Raw genomic sequence first — 17,479 nt, 5'->3', positions numbered from 1 at the left:
ATAAATGAATTCAACAAAGTAGCAGCACATAAAGTCAACACATAAAAATCAGCTGCATTTCTATACACAATGAACAACCTGAAAAGGAAATTACAAAAACAATTCCACTTACAATAGCACCAAAAAGAATAAAATACCCAGGAATTAACACAATGAAAACTATAAAACATTGCTGAAAAAAATTAAAGACATGAATAAATAGAAAAAAAATCCTATGCTCAAGAACTGGAACAATACTACCTAAAGCAATCGACAGATTCAATGCAAGCTGCATAAAAATCTCAAAGTTATTTTTACAGAAATAGAAAAATCCATCCCAGAAGTCATACGGAACTTCAAGGGACCCTGAATAGCCAAAACAATTTTCAAAAACAAAGAACAAAGGTGAATACACCCATTCTTAGATTTCAAAACTTACTATAAAGCTACTGTAATCAAAACACTGTGGGACTAGCAGAAAGACAGACATCAAGACCAATGGGATAGAATAGTGAGCCTAGAAATAATCTCTTGCACATATGGTCAAATGATTTTTTTTCAGTTTTGTTTTTGGCCATGCCACACAGCTTGCAGGATCTTATTTTCTCCAAACAAGGACTGAACCTGGGCCCCAGCAGTGAAAGAGCTGAGCCTTAACCACTGGATCACTAGGTTTTAACATTCAATGAGGAACGAACTCTTTTTCAACAAATAATGCTGAGAAAACTAGGTACCTACATGCAAAACAATATAGATGGATCCACACCTAACACCATATACAACAATTAACTCAAGTTGAGAAAAGACCTAAATATTGTATGAATTAAACTATAAAATTCTTAGGGAATCTTTTTTCTTTCTTGGCTGCTGTCACATGGATTCTGGGATCTTAGCTCCCTGGCCAGGAATTGAACCTGGGGCCCTGGCAATGGAAATACTAAGTCCTAGCCACTAGACTGCCAGGGAATCGCCCCTTCCCTTATTTGGGGGTAGGAAATTCATATAAACACGTGTAAATAATTTTTCTTCTGGTAAGAGAAGTCAATTTCTTGACTTTCTATGATGACCTACAAAGTTCTATGATGACCTATAAGACCTTCTAGAACTAACACCAAAAAGAGATGTCATTTTCATCACAGGAGACCGGGTGGCAAAAGTAGGAAGTCAAGAGATACCTGGAGTAACGGGCAAGTTTGGCCTTGGAGTACAAAATGAAACAGGGCAAAGGCTAACAGAGTTTTGCCAAGAAAACACACTAGTCATAGCAAACATCCTCTTGCAACAACACAAGAGATGACTCTACACATGGACATCACCAGATGGTCAACACCGAAATCAGAGTGAGTATATTCTTTGCAGCGGAAGATGGAGAAGCTCTACACAGACATGAAAAACAAGACCGGGAACTGACAGTGGCTCACATCATCAACTCTTTATTGTAAAATTCAGACTTAACCTGAAGAAAGTAGGGAAAACCATCAGACCATTCAGGTATGACCTAAATCAAATCCCTTACAATTATACAGCAGAAGTGACAAATAGACTCAACGGATTAAATCTGATAAACAGAGTGCTTGAAGAACTATGGATGGAGGTTCATGACACTGTACAGGAGGCTGTGATCAAAACCATCCCCAAGAAAAATAAATGCAAAAAGGCAAAATGGTTGTCTGCAGAGAATTTTCAAACAGCTGAGAAGTGAAAGGCAAAGGCGAAAAGGAAAGATATACCCATCTGAATGCAGAGTTCTAAAGAAGAGCAAGAAGAAATAAGAAAGCCTTCCTAAGTGAACAAGGCAAAAAAAAAAAAGAGGAAAACAATAGAATGGGCAAGACTAGAGATCTCTTTGAGAAAATTAGAAATACCAAGGGAATATTTCATGCAAAGATGGGCACAATAAAAGACAGAAATGGGATGGATCTAACAGAAGCAGAAGATATTAAGAAGAGGTGGTAAGAATATACATTAAGAACTATGCAAAAAAGATCTTAATGACCTAGATATCCATGATGTGATCATTCACATAGAGCCAGACATTCTGAAATGAGAACTCAAGTGGGCCTTAGGAAGCATCACTACGAACAAAGCTAGTGGAGGCGATGAAATTCCAGTTCAGCTATTTCAAATCCTAATAGATGATGCTGTTAATGATGCATTCAGTATGCCAGCAAATATGGAAAACGCAGCAGTGGCCACAGGACTGGAAAAGGTCAGTTTTCATTCCAATCCCAAAGAAAGGCAATGCCAAGGAATGTTCAAGCTACCACACAATTGCACTCATCTCACATGCTAGCGAAGTAATGCTCAAAATTCTCCAAGCCAGACTTCAACAGTATGTGAACCGAGAACTTCCAGATGTTCAAGCTGGATTTAGAAAAGGCAGAGGAACCAGAGATCAAATTGCCAACATCCGCTGGGTCATAGAAAAAGCAAGAGAGTTCCAGAAAAACATCTACTTCTGCTTTACTGACCATGCCAAAGCCTCTGACTGTGTGAATCACAACAAATTGTGGAAAATTCTTCAAGAGATGGGAATACCAGACCACCTGACCTGCCACCTGAGAAATCTGTATGCAGGTCAAGAAGCAACAGTTAGACCTGGACATGGAATAACAGACTGGTTCCAAATTGGGAAAGGAGTACGTCAAAGCTGTATACTGTCACCTTGCTTTTTAACTCATATGCCGAGTACATTGTGCGAAATGTGGGGCAGGATGAAGCACAAGGTGGAATCAAGATTGCTGGGAGAAATGTCAATAACCTCAGATACTCAGATGACACCACCCTTATGGCACAAAACAAAGAGGAACTAAAGGGTCCTTTGATGAAGGTAGAAAAGGAGAGTGAAAAAGCTGGCTTAAAATTCAACATTCAAAGAACAAAGATCATAGTGTCCAGTCCCATCACTTCATGGCAAATAGATAAGGAAATAATGGAGACAGTGACAGACTTTCTTTTCGTGGGCTCTAAAATCACTGCAGATGGTGACTGCAGCCATGAAATTAAAAGATGCTTGCTCCTTGGAAGGAAAGCTATGACCATCCTAGACAGCATATTAAAAAGCAAAGGCATTACTCTGCCAACAAAGGTCCACCTAGTCAAAGCTATGGTTTTTCCAGTAGTCATGTATGGATATGAGAGTTGGACTATAAAGAAAGCTGAGAGCCGAAGAACTGATGCTTTTGAACTGTGGTGTTGGAGAAGACTCTTGAGAGTCCCTTGGACTGCAAGGAGATCCAACCAGTCCATCCTAAAGGAGATCAGTCCTGGGTGTTCATTGGAAGGACTGATGCTAAAGCTGAAACTCCAATACTTTGGCCACCTGATGAGAACTGATTTACTGGAAAAGACCTTGATACTGGGAAAAATTGAAGGTAGGAGAAGGGGACAACAGAGGATGAGATGTTGGATATCATCACCGACTTGATGGATTTGAGTTTGAGCAAGCTCTGGGAGTTGGTGATGGACAGGGAAGCCTGGCGTGCTGCAGTCCATGGGGTCGCAAAGAGTGGGACACAACTGAGTGACTGAACTGAAGAAAAGTCAAAGACACAGAAATGGGGAATTTCCTGGTGGTCTAGTGGCTAAGACTTAGTGTTTTCACTGCCGGGGCCCTGGTTCAATCCCTAGTCAGCGAACTAAGACTCCGAAAGCTGTGTGGTGTGGCTTAAAAAAAAAAAAAAAAAGATAAAAGAATGAACCAAAGACTCCTTCTCCTAAAGTAAGCTCTCATTTAAGAGTAAACTAAAGTTCTAATAACAAATGGTAAAATTCCTATGTTGAGTTTTCCTGAGCTTTCTTTTTCTTTCAGTTTTATTGAGCTATAATTGGCATACAGTACTGAAATTTTAAGGTACACAGCATAATTGCTTGATTTACATGTATTTTTATATATATTGCAAACTTGCTATTATGATAAATTTCATTAATATCCATGACTTCTTATAGTTATATGGGGGTAGGGTGTTTCTCATGATGAGAACCTTAGGATCTACTCCTCTAGCAACTCTCAAACACAGCATACAACAGTGTTAACTACATTCACCATATTGTACATTACATCCCCACTACTAATGTTTTAACTGGCAGTTTGTATCTTTTGACTACCCTCATCCATTCCCCCTCTTCCAACCCCCTGCCTCTGGTAACCATAAATCTGATCTCTTTTTCTAGAACTGACATTTCTTCTTACAAGTCATTTAAAAACCCACCTAAAATGTAAAGGTTTGTTTGTCAAGAACTATAAATCATGTTTAGATAATGAAAATAAATCATAAAATATGGCTAGTATAGGAAAGGATCAGCTATAAACTGTATTTGTTCAATTAATTTCTCCACTACAATACACAATGCCATAAGACAAGCACTAAGGGGAAAAAAATAAGTGACAACATATTACAACTTAGCCGTTCTGATGTTTGAGTATATAAAAGCAGCAAATAATTTCAAATATGAAAGAATCCAGGAAATAAAGAATCCAAAGCCCTCCTTAAACATTTAAACAAAAAAAAGCACTTTAAAAAGAAATAAGAAAGAATTAGTACTAAACCTGGAATCCAACTATATATAGAACTAAGCTAAGCAATAGGAGTGGTGGGACATGAGGCAGAGAGATGACTACAGATCTGAAAAGAAGATTAATTAATATAAGCAACAAAATTCAGGAGGTAGATGGCAATGCCGGGGGAAGAAGTTTAACAGAGACAATTACTTCATTTTTCAGAGTAGGGAGCAATTTGTAACATTTAAATCTAAGACAAAAATTTAATTTCTCAATAATTTATTTAATTTCTTTCGCCTTAGAAAGACTGTTCAGGATCGCTTAAAGTGAAGATCAATATCCAGAATTTAGCAGTTCATATAGTTTTGGTTCATTTTTTTAAATGTTTCATTCAAGTAAAATTAAAGTTAATATTCAACTCTTGAAACTTACATATGTATTGTATTTTATACACTCAGATATTATATAATTTCAATAATTTCACTTTAGTTTTATTTTCTAATAAATTAATTTAATTACAAAGATGTTCAATATATAGTCCTATCATTTTAAAAAAAATCCATTCATTTTTCTAGTCATCCATCTACTCTTCCACTAAACATACAAACAGAATTATCTGGATTGTTTATCAAATGCCAACGACTACTTATTTCTGACGGATTTAGACTAGGTAATTCATTGCTTTATTCTTTTTACTTTTCTGTATTATTTGGACCTTAAACAAACATGCATTGTACTTATAAATAGTCTTTTCTTTTAGTCAGAAAAACAATTATTTGACCATTATGATCTTTCCCTAGAGTTTTACTAGCTGAAGAGTCAGTCCAGTAAGAATATCTTTTAGCCTAGCCAAAAAAAAAAAACCAAACCCAAAATGCAAAAGTGCAACTGTATCAACAAGGACACAAAATCTCAATGGAAGCTTTTTAGGTTTGAAATTTTTCTCTCTTCAGGCTCAGCAGTACCTGACTGAATGGACCCTACCAATAACAGATATATGGTATCTGCAAAACACACCCCTAAAATCTCTTACCTTCACCACAGGATGTCCCCCAGTAGATGCTTTCACTGCTCCTCGGCTACCTTCAGTTTCATAATGGGCTCGGTGATGAGTTTTAGGTTGTACTTCTATTTTCAGTTCACATTGTCCAAAATGAGTTGGTAAAGGCCAGTCTAGTGGAGGTAATGAAGATGTGCTATAAACAAAACACACAAAGACCCATTTCACCATGCTATTATTGCCAGCCAAGCAGTGATTCAAATTATTTCTTTGAAGGCACCAACATTTCTTCCTATGATCTTTGAAGTAAAGTATTTAAAAAATAAAATTTAAACAAAAAGAAAAAAAACACAAAACTTCACTTAGTAAGTTGTAACCTGGATACAGAGGGCGTTTTAGAAATAATTAACCTGATAATAAAATCAATTTTATTTATTTTTGGTTTCTATTTTTTTTTTAAAAGGACAAATTCTGATATTTCATTAAAAATAAAAAATGTCATAAAACTATAACTATTTCTCAACTATGTGTATAACCACAAAAACAATCAAAACAATTTTTAAATAGCTTAAAGGGGACAGGTTCATTTAGATATGTTAACAATGAAAATATGAAATTAGAAAAGAAACAACTTCTAAGTCTATAGGTCAAATATTAATGGACCCAAAACTAGAATGATTTGTATTAAAAAGTAATACCTTCTATTTTAAAAAAATCTTAATAATTGGTGAAATGAGACTTTAGACGTCTTTTCTACCTTTGAATGATACCATGCCTAGAGTAAATTTCTAAGTTATTTCATTGCTTCCCTTAATATCCTTGGCTTAGCATTACCAGCTACTCTGAAGCTCAAAGGCAGTAATTTTTATTAGTCTGAAACAAAAAGTCAACTTCATCAACTCTCAGCAAATGTCTGTACTTGTTTAAGCAAATCTCTAAAAAGACTAAGATAATTTTCAGAAGCAAAGTGATGGGTTCAAAGGAGTCGTCAATACCATAATTCCACATTATAATTTTCTAAATATCTAGATTCAGAAATAAACATTTGTACCAATAACAAAGCAAAATTTTTTTTAAAAAGTAAACAGACCCACATCTGTGTGACGATTAACACACGATAACTTATATTCCCTAATCAATTACAGATTAGATTGATTCTAAAAATGGCACTGTGATAACTGATAAGCCATTTAGAAAACAGTCATTACAACAGTCTTTAGTCCGTAGCTGGATTCAAGATTCGAAAAATATATATATATATGTACAAATACAAACAGTATATAAGTTACATACATATATTATAAAAATTATACATAAAAATTAGAAATGTGAAAGTTAGGTTTTCCCTTTATTTGTAGTTATTTTAGAGTGGGATAGGCTTTCAAATATAACATAAAATCTAAAAGCTGTGAAGGAAAAGACAAATTTGAATATATAAAATTTAAAAATTCCTCTAAACCAACAACAAAAATCACAAACTTATATGAAGTCTAGAGATAAATTATGGAAAAAAAAACACTTGTCACAAATATAAAAAAGCCAAATTTCACTTGTATATTATTGAGTTCTTAAAAATATAAAAATTCAAAAATATATATAATATAAACCTTATCCCTAAGTGGACATAATCAGTAATTTATACTATTATCTTTTACAAGAAGCTTTTGTGGATAAGAAAATTCATTCTGAAAAAAGAAAATTCATTCTAGGGCTTCTAATGCAATTTGTTATTATTTACAATTCATTATACACTTTTAAAATGATAACTTTAGCCTATTTAAAGACACTTTTAAGACTAAAAGGAAAATAAATGTGGTCTTTTTTAAGTTGTCTGGAAGAAACTAAAGAACAAAAAGGAGGAGGAAAGATGGTCAAATTATTCTACATAGATAATGTAGTAATTACATGCCACCAATAAACATAAACATGAAAAATGACCATTAGTCATTTCCATCAACTCACCGAAATATAGGGGTGTGACCAGGCTTTGGTTTGCTCCAGGTAAAGGGTGAAGGAACTGAAAGAAATTGGTCACCAGATGAATCTTTCTTTAAAGGATACTGAGATCCAAGGCCATCATCTATTGAAGTTTCCCGCGACGGTGAAAGATTCCCTTGGTCATCTGAACAGAGTTCTAATTTTCCTGGTAGTATGAGAGCTTGATCTTCAGAAGTCTTCCTTGTTTTCAGAGGAATATCAGTTTCTGCACAGTACTGAAATGGAAAAATCGCAGAGCCAAGGCCTGATCCACCCTGGACAGAAGCATTGAGCCAGGTATCTTCTGTTACACTTCCCCTGGGGGAGTGACCAGGAGAAGGAACAGGCGAATGATGCGGTGAAAGGGACCCAGGGTAACAAACCTCAGCACTAGAGTGCCGCCGTTTCCCACAAGGGGAAGTAGGCCTTGATGAGGGTCCTGAGGCTGGCCTGGGGCTCAGCCAATTCTCATCAGTGATACTAGATCTAGGAGAGTGGCAAGGAGATTGCCTAGGTGACAAGGAATGTCCAAGTCCATACTGTTGATGCCAGGACTCTTCTCCAGCGCAGCCTCCTGGAGAGCCACCAGGAGAAGTCAGAGGGGATCCGAGAGTAAATCGGGCAGCAGCTTCATTCAACTCCGAATCCACATCATCATAAATATGTGAAAGAGATTCACAAGAAGACGCATCTGAGAACCAGCTCCTAGAAGAGATGCTACTGGCAGGACTAGGACTAAGGGAAGATTCCCAGTAGGATGGCTCAAGAGGAAGATAGAGATGATCTCTAGAAGGCCTTTCCAAATATTCCCTTTCTGGGTCATTTATGTGTAGGTCATCTTCATGAGCATCAATTTCTTGATGACAGTTAGGAGAGATGGATGTAATTTGAATACTCGGGCACTCAAAGGGTTTGGGACCACTTAATGGGCTGTATTTAGATTCAGGAATTTCACAAGTTCCTTCATAGTTTTTGTGACCTTGGAGCTGAAACGATGGTGACAAAACAGAAGAGTGAGACGGTAATCCATGATGTGGTAAGCAAAGTGGTGAGTTTAAAGTAGATGGAGGTGGATCTACATTAAAGATGTAAATGGATGCACAATCATCTGGCTCAAGATCTATGGGGGTTGGGGGGAGCAAAAAAGAAAAATAATTAACAAAACAAGAAATTAGAAATTTTAGATGTATAAATTACTAGATGAGAACGTAAATAATAATCTTGAGAGAAGAGAGTGGAACAAAAAATGTACATCATTAGCTCCACTAAAGAGTGGCATGTCTGTGTGTTTTAATGTATCTGTGGATACATGTAATTATCATTTTTTATGCAATTTTTTCTTTTTATTTCCACATTTTTCTAAAATTGAGAATCTGAAAACAATAAATGCTTTTATAAAAGAAATAATCACATCCATAATTCTAAAAATATCCACAAAACTATATAAGGATACAATCATATAAATTCAGCCTCATCTGGAGTCAGCAGGTTAAAATGAAGTAAATAAAGGATAAAGCAGAGTTTTTGAAAAGTTTTTAATTGCAAGTATACACACTAGTTTATTAATGGAAAGGATCTATTATTGTTGTTTGGTCGCCAAGTCATGTCTGACTCCTTGTGACCCCCTGGACTGCAACACAGCAGGCTTCCCTGTCTTTCACTATTTTCTGGAGTTTACTCAAATTCATGCCTATTGAATAGGTGATGCTATCTAACCATCTCATCCTCTGCCACCCTCTTCTCCTTTTGCCTACAATTTTTCCCAGCATCAGGGTCTTTTCCAATGAGTCACCTCTGGGTATCAGGTGGCCAAAGTACTAAAGCTTCAGCTTCACCATCAGCCCTTTCAATGAATATTCAAGGTTGATTTCCTTAAGGACTGACTGGTTTAATCTCCTTACAGACCATGGGACTCTCAAGAGTCTTCTCAAGCACTACAGTTCACAAGCAGCAATTCTTTGGCGCTCAGCCTCTCTTATGGTCCAACTCTCACATCCATACATGACTACTGGCAAAACCAGTAGCTTTGACTATATGGACCTTTGCGGGCAAAGCAATGTCTTCGGTTTTTAATACAATGTCTAGGTTTGTCATAGTTTTCCTTCCAAGGAGCAAGCGTCTTTTAATTTCATGACTGCAGTCACCATCCACAGTGATTTTGGAGCACAAGAGAATAAAATCTGTCACTGCCTCCACTTTTGCCCTTCTATTCACCATGAAGTGATGGGACCGGATGCCATGATCTCAGTTTTTTGATTGCTGAGTTTTAAGCCAATTTTTTCACTCTCCTCTTTCACCTTCATCAACAGGCTCTTTAGTTTCTCTTTGCTTTCTGCCATTACAGTGGTATAATCTGCATATCTGAGGTTTTTGACACTTTTCCCAGCATTCCTGATTCCAGCTTGTGATTTATCCAGCCTGGCATTTCGTATCATGTATTTCACATGTAAGTTAAATAAGCAGGGTGATAATATACAGCCTTGACATATTCCTTTCCCAATGTCAAACCAGTCAGCTGTCCCATGTAAGGTTCCAACTGCTGCTCTGTACCCACATACAGGTTTCTCAGGAGACTGGTAAGGTAGTCTGGTGTTTCCATCCCTTCAAGAATATTCCAGTTTGTTGTGATCCACACAGTCAAAGGCTTTCTCGTAGTCAATGAAGCAGATGTTTTTATGGAATTCCCTTGCTTTCTCTATGATCTAATGAATGTTGGCAATTTGCAACACTGGAGGGACAGAAGAATCAGTTTCTTCAATCAAGATGTTATTTTTAAATTCAGTGTAATTTAGGGACTTCCCTGGAGGTCCAGGGTTAAAACTCTATACTTCCAATGCAGGGAGTATGGGTTCCATCTCTGGTTGGCTGCAAGGTGTGGACAATAAATATAGTTTTTTTTTTAACTTAGTGCTATTTAGGATTGAAATGATTCTGTATGAAATATGATGTCTGCAGGCTGCAAAGGACAGAAAACTGAACTCAAAAATAGCTGAAGGGGACGTGATATTTATCATTCAACAATAACACAAAATCCAAAGGTAGAACAGCTCCAGTATTGGTTATTTCTTCAGTTCAACAAGTTTCTTTCCATATTCCCATTTTGCCAGTCCTAACTTTGTTGTATTCACTTTTCAATCATATATGTGTATTTTGCCCTAAAGCCAAAAATAATGTGATCATTCAGTTAAATATTTTTTGAGTAGGTACTATATAGCAGACATGTTGTAGACACTGAAAACATGAGTAAACAAAACAAAGTCCCCATCCTCTTAGAACTTACATTCTAGTAAAATGTCAGATGGCTATATTTGCTATAAGGAAAAATTAAAAAGAGTAAGGAGAATGGAGTTAAGTAGGAGGGGAAGTTAATTTGGATAGGTTAGGAAATTGACAAAAACAAAAACTTTACGTATTACTAAGTAGGGGGAAACAGTCTAAAGAAGGAACCTATTTTACAGAGAGTACTGGGATGGCCTTTCTGAGAAGAGAGCACAGGAACCAGCAAGCAAAGAAAAGGGAGGTGGTGGTGGTGGGGAGGCCTGGGTATACAAGCTTCAACACCGGGGCAGCTCCAGCACGATGGGGCAGACAAGAAAACGGTGAGTCAGATAAGACCTTGGCTTCTCTGAGGAAATGAAAGGCCCAACTATGCCAGAGCCAGCTAACAGCTGAAAGGGGAAAACCGAAAGAGGCAAAGCCTGGAAGGATCAGGTAAAGAGCTTAAATATTATTCTAAGGGTGATATAAACCAGCGAAGCTTTACAAAGGCAATGACATGATCTCTACTATATTTGAGGATAATTTCATTCCTAGTTACTACAGTAAACCTAGGATTGACCAGAACAGGAGGGTTTCATTTTTTTGGATCAAGAGTTTAAAATGGCAGATTAAAAATACTCACCCCTGTAGTTGTACAAAAATGGGACTATACTTAATGCTACTACACTATATACTTATAAACGGATAAGATGGTAGATTTTATGCTATGTATAGTTTACTAAAATTTAAAAAACAAAAATACAAAAAACTGCTGGTACCCTACTTCAAAGCAAGATAGCAGCACCCAACTATACAAAATCACTGAATTCTTTACTATCATACTCTCATAGTTAAAACCCAGTTTTACTTAGAAATGTACTTAATAAAGTAGCAAAAATTATCAATACATTAAACTTGAAGCCTTTGAGTGAGAAAAAAAGGGTGGGTGAAAAGAGAATAAAGTTACCCTTGGAAGATATGGGTTCATTCAAATGTAATTACTGTACCAGTGCCATTTTGTGTTGAATAATGCTGAAATTCACAACCTTCACACAAATGAATTGCAGATGAAGAGACATATTTTATATCAGAATGATGTCTTAAAGCACTGTTGAGATTTGCATACAAAATTTCGGGCAGTGCTGTTTAATCTTTCTTCCTAAGTGTCACCAAAGCCCACATTCTGGAAATGATGAGTGGCCACTACAATCTCCCTATGATAGATAGTCCTACATCTAGATTTCCAATTGTAGTATTCTCAGATTCATGGTGCTTCAGAAATTTGACCATCTCAAGACTTATTTACTCCCTTCAGCCACCAGGGGGCCCCAGGCAAGCATGCAGTAATCTGGGCAACACAGGCTGCCTTACCAATGTATTTAAATTGTAAAGCAGGCACTGGCAGAATACAGCCCACAGGCCAAACCTGGCCTACCACCTGTTTCTGCACGGGCTACAAGCTAAGAATGGCTTTCAAATGGTTGGAAGAAAATCAAAATAATACTGTTTAATGACACAAAATAATATGAAATTTGAATTCTGGTATCCACAAATAAAGTTTTATTGGAATATAACCATGCTCATTCATTTATGTACAGCCTATGGTTAATCTCACAGAACAACGGTAGAGTCGAGGAGCTGTGAGAGATGTTTCCCACTGTTACTTGGTGCACTAACAAATTGCAGTGACAAACTGGACAGTATTCTGAGTACAATGCATACTGATGTTAACATTGCAACATTTTAAAAAACGTACCAGTGCAAGGACATCCTGGTGGTCCAAAGGTTAAGAAACCACCTTTTAATGCAGGGGATACAGGTTTGATCCCTGGTGAGGGAACTGAGATTCCACCTGCTGTAGAGCGACTAAGCATGAACGGGTCACAACTACTGAGCCTGAGCTCTCTGGAGCCCGTGCACCACAACTAGAGAGTCAGTGCCCCACAACGAAAGATCCTGCATGTCATAACTAAGACCCAACACAGCCAAATAAATAAATACTAAAAAAAAAAAAAATTCAGGTGGGTGGACGGGAAGTAAAAAAGAAACAAAAAACTTGTCAGTGCATAGATATCACTAAAAAAGAGGAAAGACAAGAGTGGACTTCAAATTGAATGCCATGCTTCTAAGACACAATGGAGTGTGGGCTATCTTCTTATCAAATTAGAGGGCAAAGCATTATGTTTATTGTGCAACAACATTATGGCTGTGCTGTAAGAATACCTTATACATCAGCATTACCAGTAACATTCATCACAACACCTCCAACTTACAGGAAAACAAAAGGAAAAACAAATCAGAAAAACACAGAATATCTTATCACAGCAAGATTTCTTCACAAGAAGAAAAGGTTAAAATGAGGCTGTAACCAAAGAAAGTTTCTGAATGGTTCACTTGTCAGGTAAGCAAAGAAAGCCATTTACTAATGGTGAAACTTAAACTGTGTCTGATTGCTGTGACTAAAGAAATGTCAGAGAAAATAAACTGGTAAAGACCATCAGCAAGAATGACTGAAAGACTGAAAACACTGGTAGCAACAAGAAGCAATTATAAAACAAGGCAAAAAGTTTCAAGGTTTTCCTTGGCTCCTGATGTGTAACCAAATGTTACTGATTCTACTTATTTATTATTTACTTGAAGACTCAATGCAGAGTTTATTGAAGAATTATTAGCCTCCTATGAATAGTTTGCATAAGCTTCCCAGGTAGCTCAGTGGAAAGCATCTGCCTGTCAATGCAAGGAGATGTTGGAGACACAGGTTATATTCCCTGGGTCAGGAAGATCCCTTGGAGAAGCAAATGGCAACCCATGCCAGTAATTCTTGCCTGCAAAGTCCCATGGACACAGGAGCCTAGTGGGCTAGAGTCCATGGGGTCGCAAAGAGTTGGACATAACTTAGTGACTGAACATGCATGCATGAATAGTTTGCATGGAACAACTTCAAGCAACAATGTTTTCAAAATTGAGAAAATAGTTTAGTACCGCCTAAGTGGACTCTGTTAGGATGTTATTATAACTGGTACTGGTAGAAATATATGTGAGAATACTATGATAACAAGAATACTGCGAACAACTGCACACCAGCAACTTAGGCAATATACAAGAAACAGGCAAATTCTTACAAGCACACAAATTACCGAAAGTGACTCAGAAGAAACAAAAATTCTCAAGAGACTGATATCAAGTAAAGAGATTGAATCACTAGCGAAAAAATTTCCCAACAAAATTAGTCCAAGACAACGTGGTTTCATTGATAAATTCTACCAAACATTTAGAGGAGAGTTAACAGCAATCCTTTTCAAACTCTTCCAAAATATAGATGAGTAGATATCACTTCCTAAACATTCTATGAGGCCAGTTTTACCCCGATGCCAAAGCAAGACAAAAATACCACAAGAAAACTACAGGCCAATATCCCTTATAAATATAGAAGGAAAAATTCTCAACAAAACACTAAACAAATCCCACATCACATTAAAAGGATCGAGTGGAATTTATCCCAAGAACGTAAGGATAGTTCAACATACAAAAATCATTTGCCTCATTACCAGAATGAAAGAAAAAAAACACATGATCATCTGAATTGACACAGAAAATATATGTGACAGATTTCAATAACCAATCATGATGGCAGGGGAGGGGGAGGGAATATTCAGCAAACTACGAACAGAAATAAAGTCCTTAAAATGAACAGCGGTGTTTACAAAAAACCCACAGGTAGTATCATACTTAACAGTGAAAAACTGGAGGCTTTCTCCCCCAAATCAGGAACAAGACAAAGGCACCAGCTTTCACCCACTGCTATTCAACATTGTACTAGAAGTCCTAGTCAACAATTAGGCAATAAAAGAAAATAGAAAGCATCCAATTTGGAAAGGAAGAAGTAAAACTATCTCTATTTGCCAATGACATGATTCTACATATAGAAACTCTCACAGAATCCACAAAACACAACTAAAGCTAATAAACAAATTCAGGGAAGCTGCCGGTTAAAATATCAACACCTACAATTCAGCTGTCCTTCTACATGCTGCAATGAACAATCCAAAAAGGAAATTAAGAGAATTCTATGTACAACAACCTCCAAAATTAATATTTAGGAATAAATTTAACTAAAAAGATGATACTTGCACACTAAAAACAACAAAATATTGCTGAAAGAAATGAAGGAAAACCTAAATAAATGGTAAGAGACTTCCTTGTTCATGAACTGGAAGACTTTTAAATCAAAGCAGGAGAACTCAAATGTCACATTTCAAAACTTACTACAAACAGTGCACAAGGAAAGACACACAAACTAATGGAACAAACAGAATGAGAGTGGGATATGGGATATAGTTCTCTGTGTTATATAGTAGGTCCTTGTTTATTTTTTTATATAGTAGTGTCTGTCTGTTAATCCCAAACTCCTAACATATCCCTCCCTCCCCACTCCTTCCCCTTTGGTAACCATAAATTTGTTTTCATGTCCTTGAGTCTACTTCAGAAATCAGTTGATTTCTCTAATTTTTTTAGATTCCACATATAAGTGATATCATATTGTACTCTGTGTCTGACTTAGTTCATTATACATGATTATCTCTAGGTCCATCCACGTTGCTGCAAATGGCATTATTTCCTTCTTTTTTATAGCTGAGTAACATTCCATTATTTAAACATACTCCATCTTCTTTATCCACACATCTGTTGATGGACATTTCTATTGCTTCCATGTCTTGACTATTGTAAATAGAACTACTATGAACGTACGGGTGCATATACCTTTTTGAATGTGAGCTTCCATCTTTTCTGGATGTATGTCCAGTAGTCGGATTGCTAGATCATATGGTAACTCTGTTTTTAGTTCTTTAAAGAATCTTCATACTGTTCTCCATAGTGGCTGCACCAATCTACATGCCCACAAACGGTATAGTATGCTTCCCTTTTTCCCGTACCATTTTCAGTATTTGTTATCTGTAGACTTTTTGATGATGGCCATTCTAACTGGTGTGAAGTGATATCTCACTATAATTTTGATTTGCATTTCTCTAATAATTAGCAATGCTGATAATCTGACCAAATGAATTTTTAAAACTTTCTTTATTTTTGGCTGTACTGGGTCTTCACTGCTGCATGTGAGCTTTCTCCAGTTGTGGCAAGTGGGGGCTACTCTCTAACTGCAGTGTGCAGGCTTCTCACTGCAGTGGCTCCTCTTGCTGTAGAGCATGGCCTCTAGGGTGAGCGGGCTTCCACAGTTGTGGCATGAGGCCTTAGTTGTCCCACAGCTTATCGAATCCTCCCAGACCAGGGATTGAACCTGTGTCCCCTGCATTGGGAGGCAGCTTCTTAACCACTGAACCACCAGAAGACGTTCTGGCCAATTAATTTTTGACAAGGGTCCTAAGACAATTCAATGGGGAAAGAACAGCCCTTCAACAAATGGTGCTGGGACAACTAAATAATCACATACAAAAGAATGAAGTTGAACCCCACCTCACATCATACACAAAAATTAATTCAAAATGGATCAATGACCTAACTATAACAGCTAAACCCATTAAACGCTTAGAAGAAAACACAGGTGCATACTTTCATGACCTCAGATTTGGCATGGATTCTTAGATTTTACACTAAAAGCATGAACAACAAAAGAAAAACTAGATGAAATGGATTTCATAAAAATTAAAAACTTTTGTTCTTCAAAAGATACTATCAATAAAGTGAAGAAAATCCAGAGTATGGAAGAAAATATCTGCAAATCATATCTCTAATAAGGGTTTAGTATCCAGAAGATATAAATAACTCTTTACAACTCAACAACCAAAAGACAACCAATTTTTTAAATGGGCAAAGCACCTGAACAGACATTTCTCCAAATAAGATACATAAATTGTCAACAAGCATGTGAAAAGATGTTCAACATCACTGGTCAGTAAGAAATGCAAATAAAAACCACGATACCACTTCAGACCCACTGGAATGGTTTTAATTTTAAAAGAAAAGACAAACAGAAAAACCCTAGAAAATAATAAGTGTTGTATTGTTGCAGATGTGGAAAAATAGGAATCATTATACATTAATGGTGGCCAAGTAAAATGGTGCAGAGGCTATTGAAAACAATCTGACATTCAGATTGCTTCAAAAAGGTAAACATAAAATTACCACAGGATCCAACAATTCTATCTCTAGGTATATACCCTAGAGAATGCAAACATATGTCTTGAAAGAAGCTTATACACAAATATTTATAGCAACATTACTCATAACAGTCGCTAAGTTGTGTCTGACTCTTCTCGACCCCCATGGACTGCAGCACACCAGGCTCCTCTGTCCTCCACTATCTCCCAGAGTTTGCTCAAATTCATGTCCACTTAGTAGATGAGGCTAACCATCTCATCATCTGCCACCCCTTTGTCCTCTTGCCTTCAATCTTTCCCAGTGTCATGAAAAAAACTGCCAACATTCATTGGATCATGGAGAAACCCAGGGAATTCCAGAAAAATATCTACTTCTGCTTCATTGACTACAGTAAAGCCTTTGACAGTGCGGATCACAACAAACTGTGGAAAATTCTTCAGGAGATGGGAATACCAGGTCACCTTACTGGTCTCCTGAGAAACTTGTATGTGGGTCAAGAAGCAACAACAACTAACTGGATCAGTGAATGAATAGGGCAGCAAATTATGGTGTATACATACAATGGAATACTATTCAACCATTAAAAGAGGCAAAATATTAACAGATGCCGCAACCTAGATGAACCTGAGAAACATTATAGCAAGGAA

The 17,479-nt window shown here is 36.9% G+C and overlaps 1 protein-coding gene across 3 annotated transcripts in view; it reads right to left on the bottom strand.

The window, feature by feature from the left end:
- NFATC3 (nuclear factor of activated T cells 3) overlaps positions 1-17,479 on the bottom strand; it is a 92,898-nt gene that overhangs the window by 53,829 nt on the left and 21,590 nt on the right. For all 3 annotated transcript variants that reach the window (XM_052657007.1, XM_052657005.1, XM_052657006.1), the window contains exons 2-3: positions 7,443-8,577; positions 5,514-5,676 (exon numbers count right to left, since the gene is read on the bottom strand). In XM_052657007.1, the coding sequence (XP_052512967.1) occupies positions 5,514-5,676; positions 7,443-8,577 (1,298 nt within the window). The remainder of the gene's footprint in view (positions 1-5,513; positions 5,677-7,442; positions 8,578-17,479) is intronic.

Source organism: Budorcas taxicolor, chromosome 18 (assembly GCF_023091745.1).
Source record: "Budorcas taxicolor isolate Tak-1 chromosome 18, Takin1.1, whole genome shotgun sequence".
Classification (NCBI taxonomy): domain Eukaryota; kingdom Metazoa; phylum Chordata; class Mammalia; order Artiodactyla; family Bovidae; genus Budorcas; species Budorcas taxicolor.
This window is presented reverse-complemented; position numbering and strand designations above follow the sequence as displayed.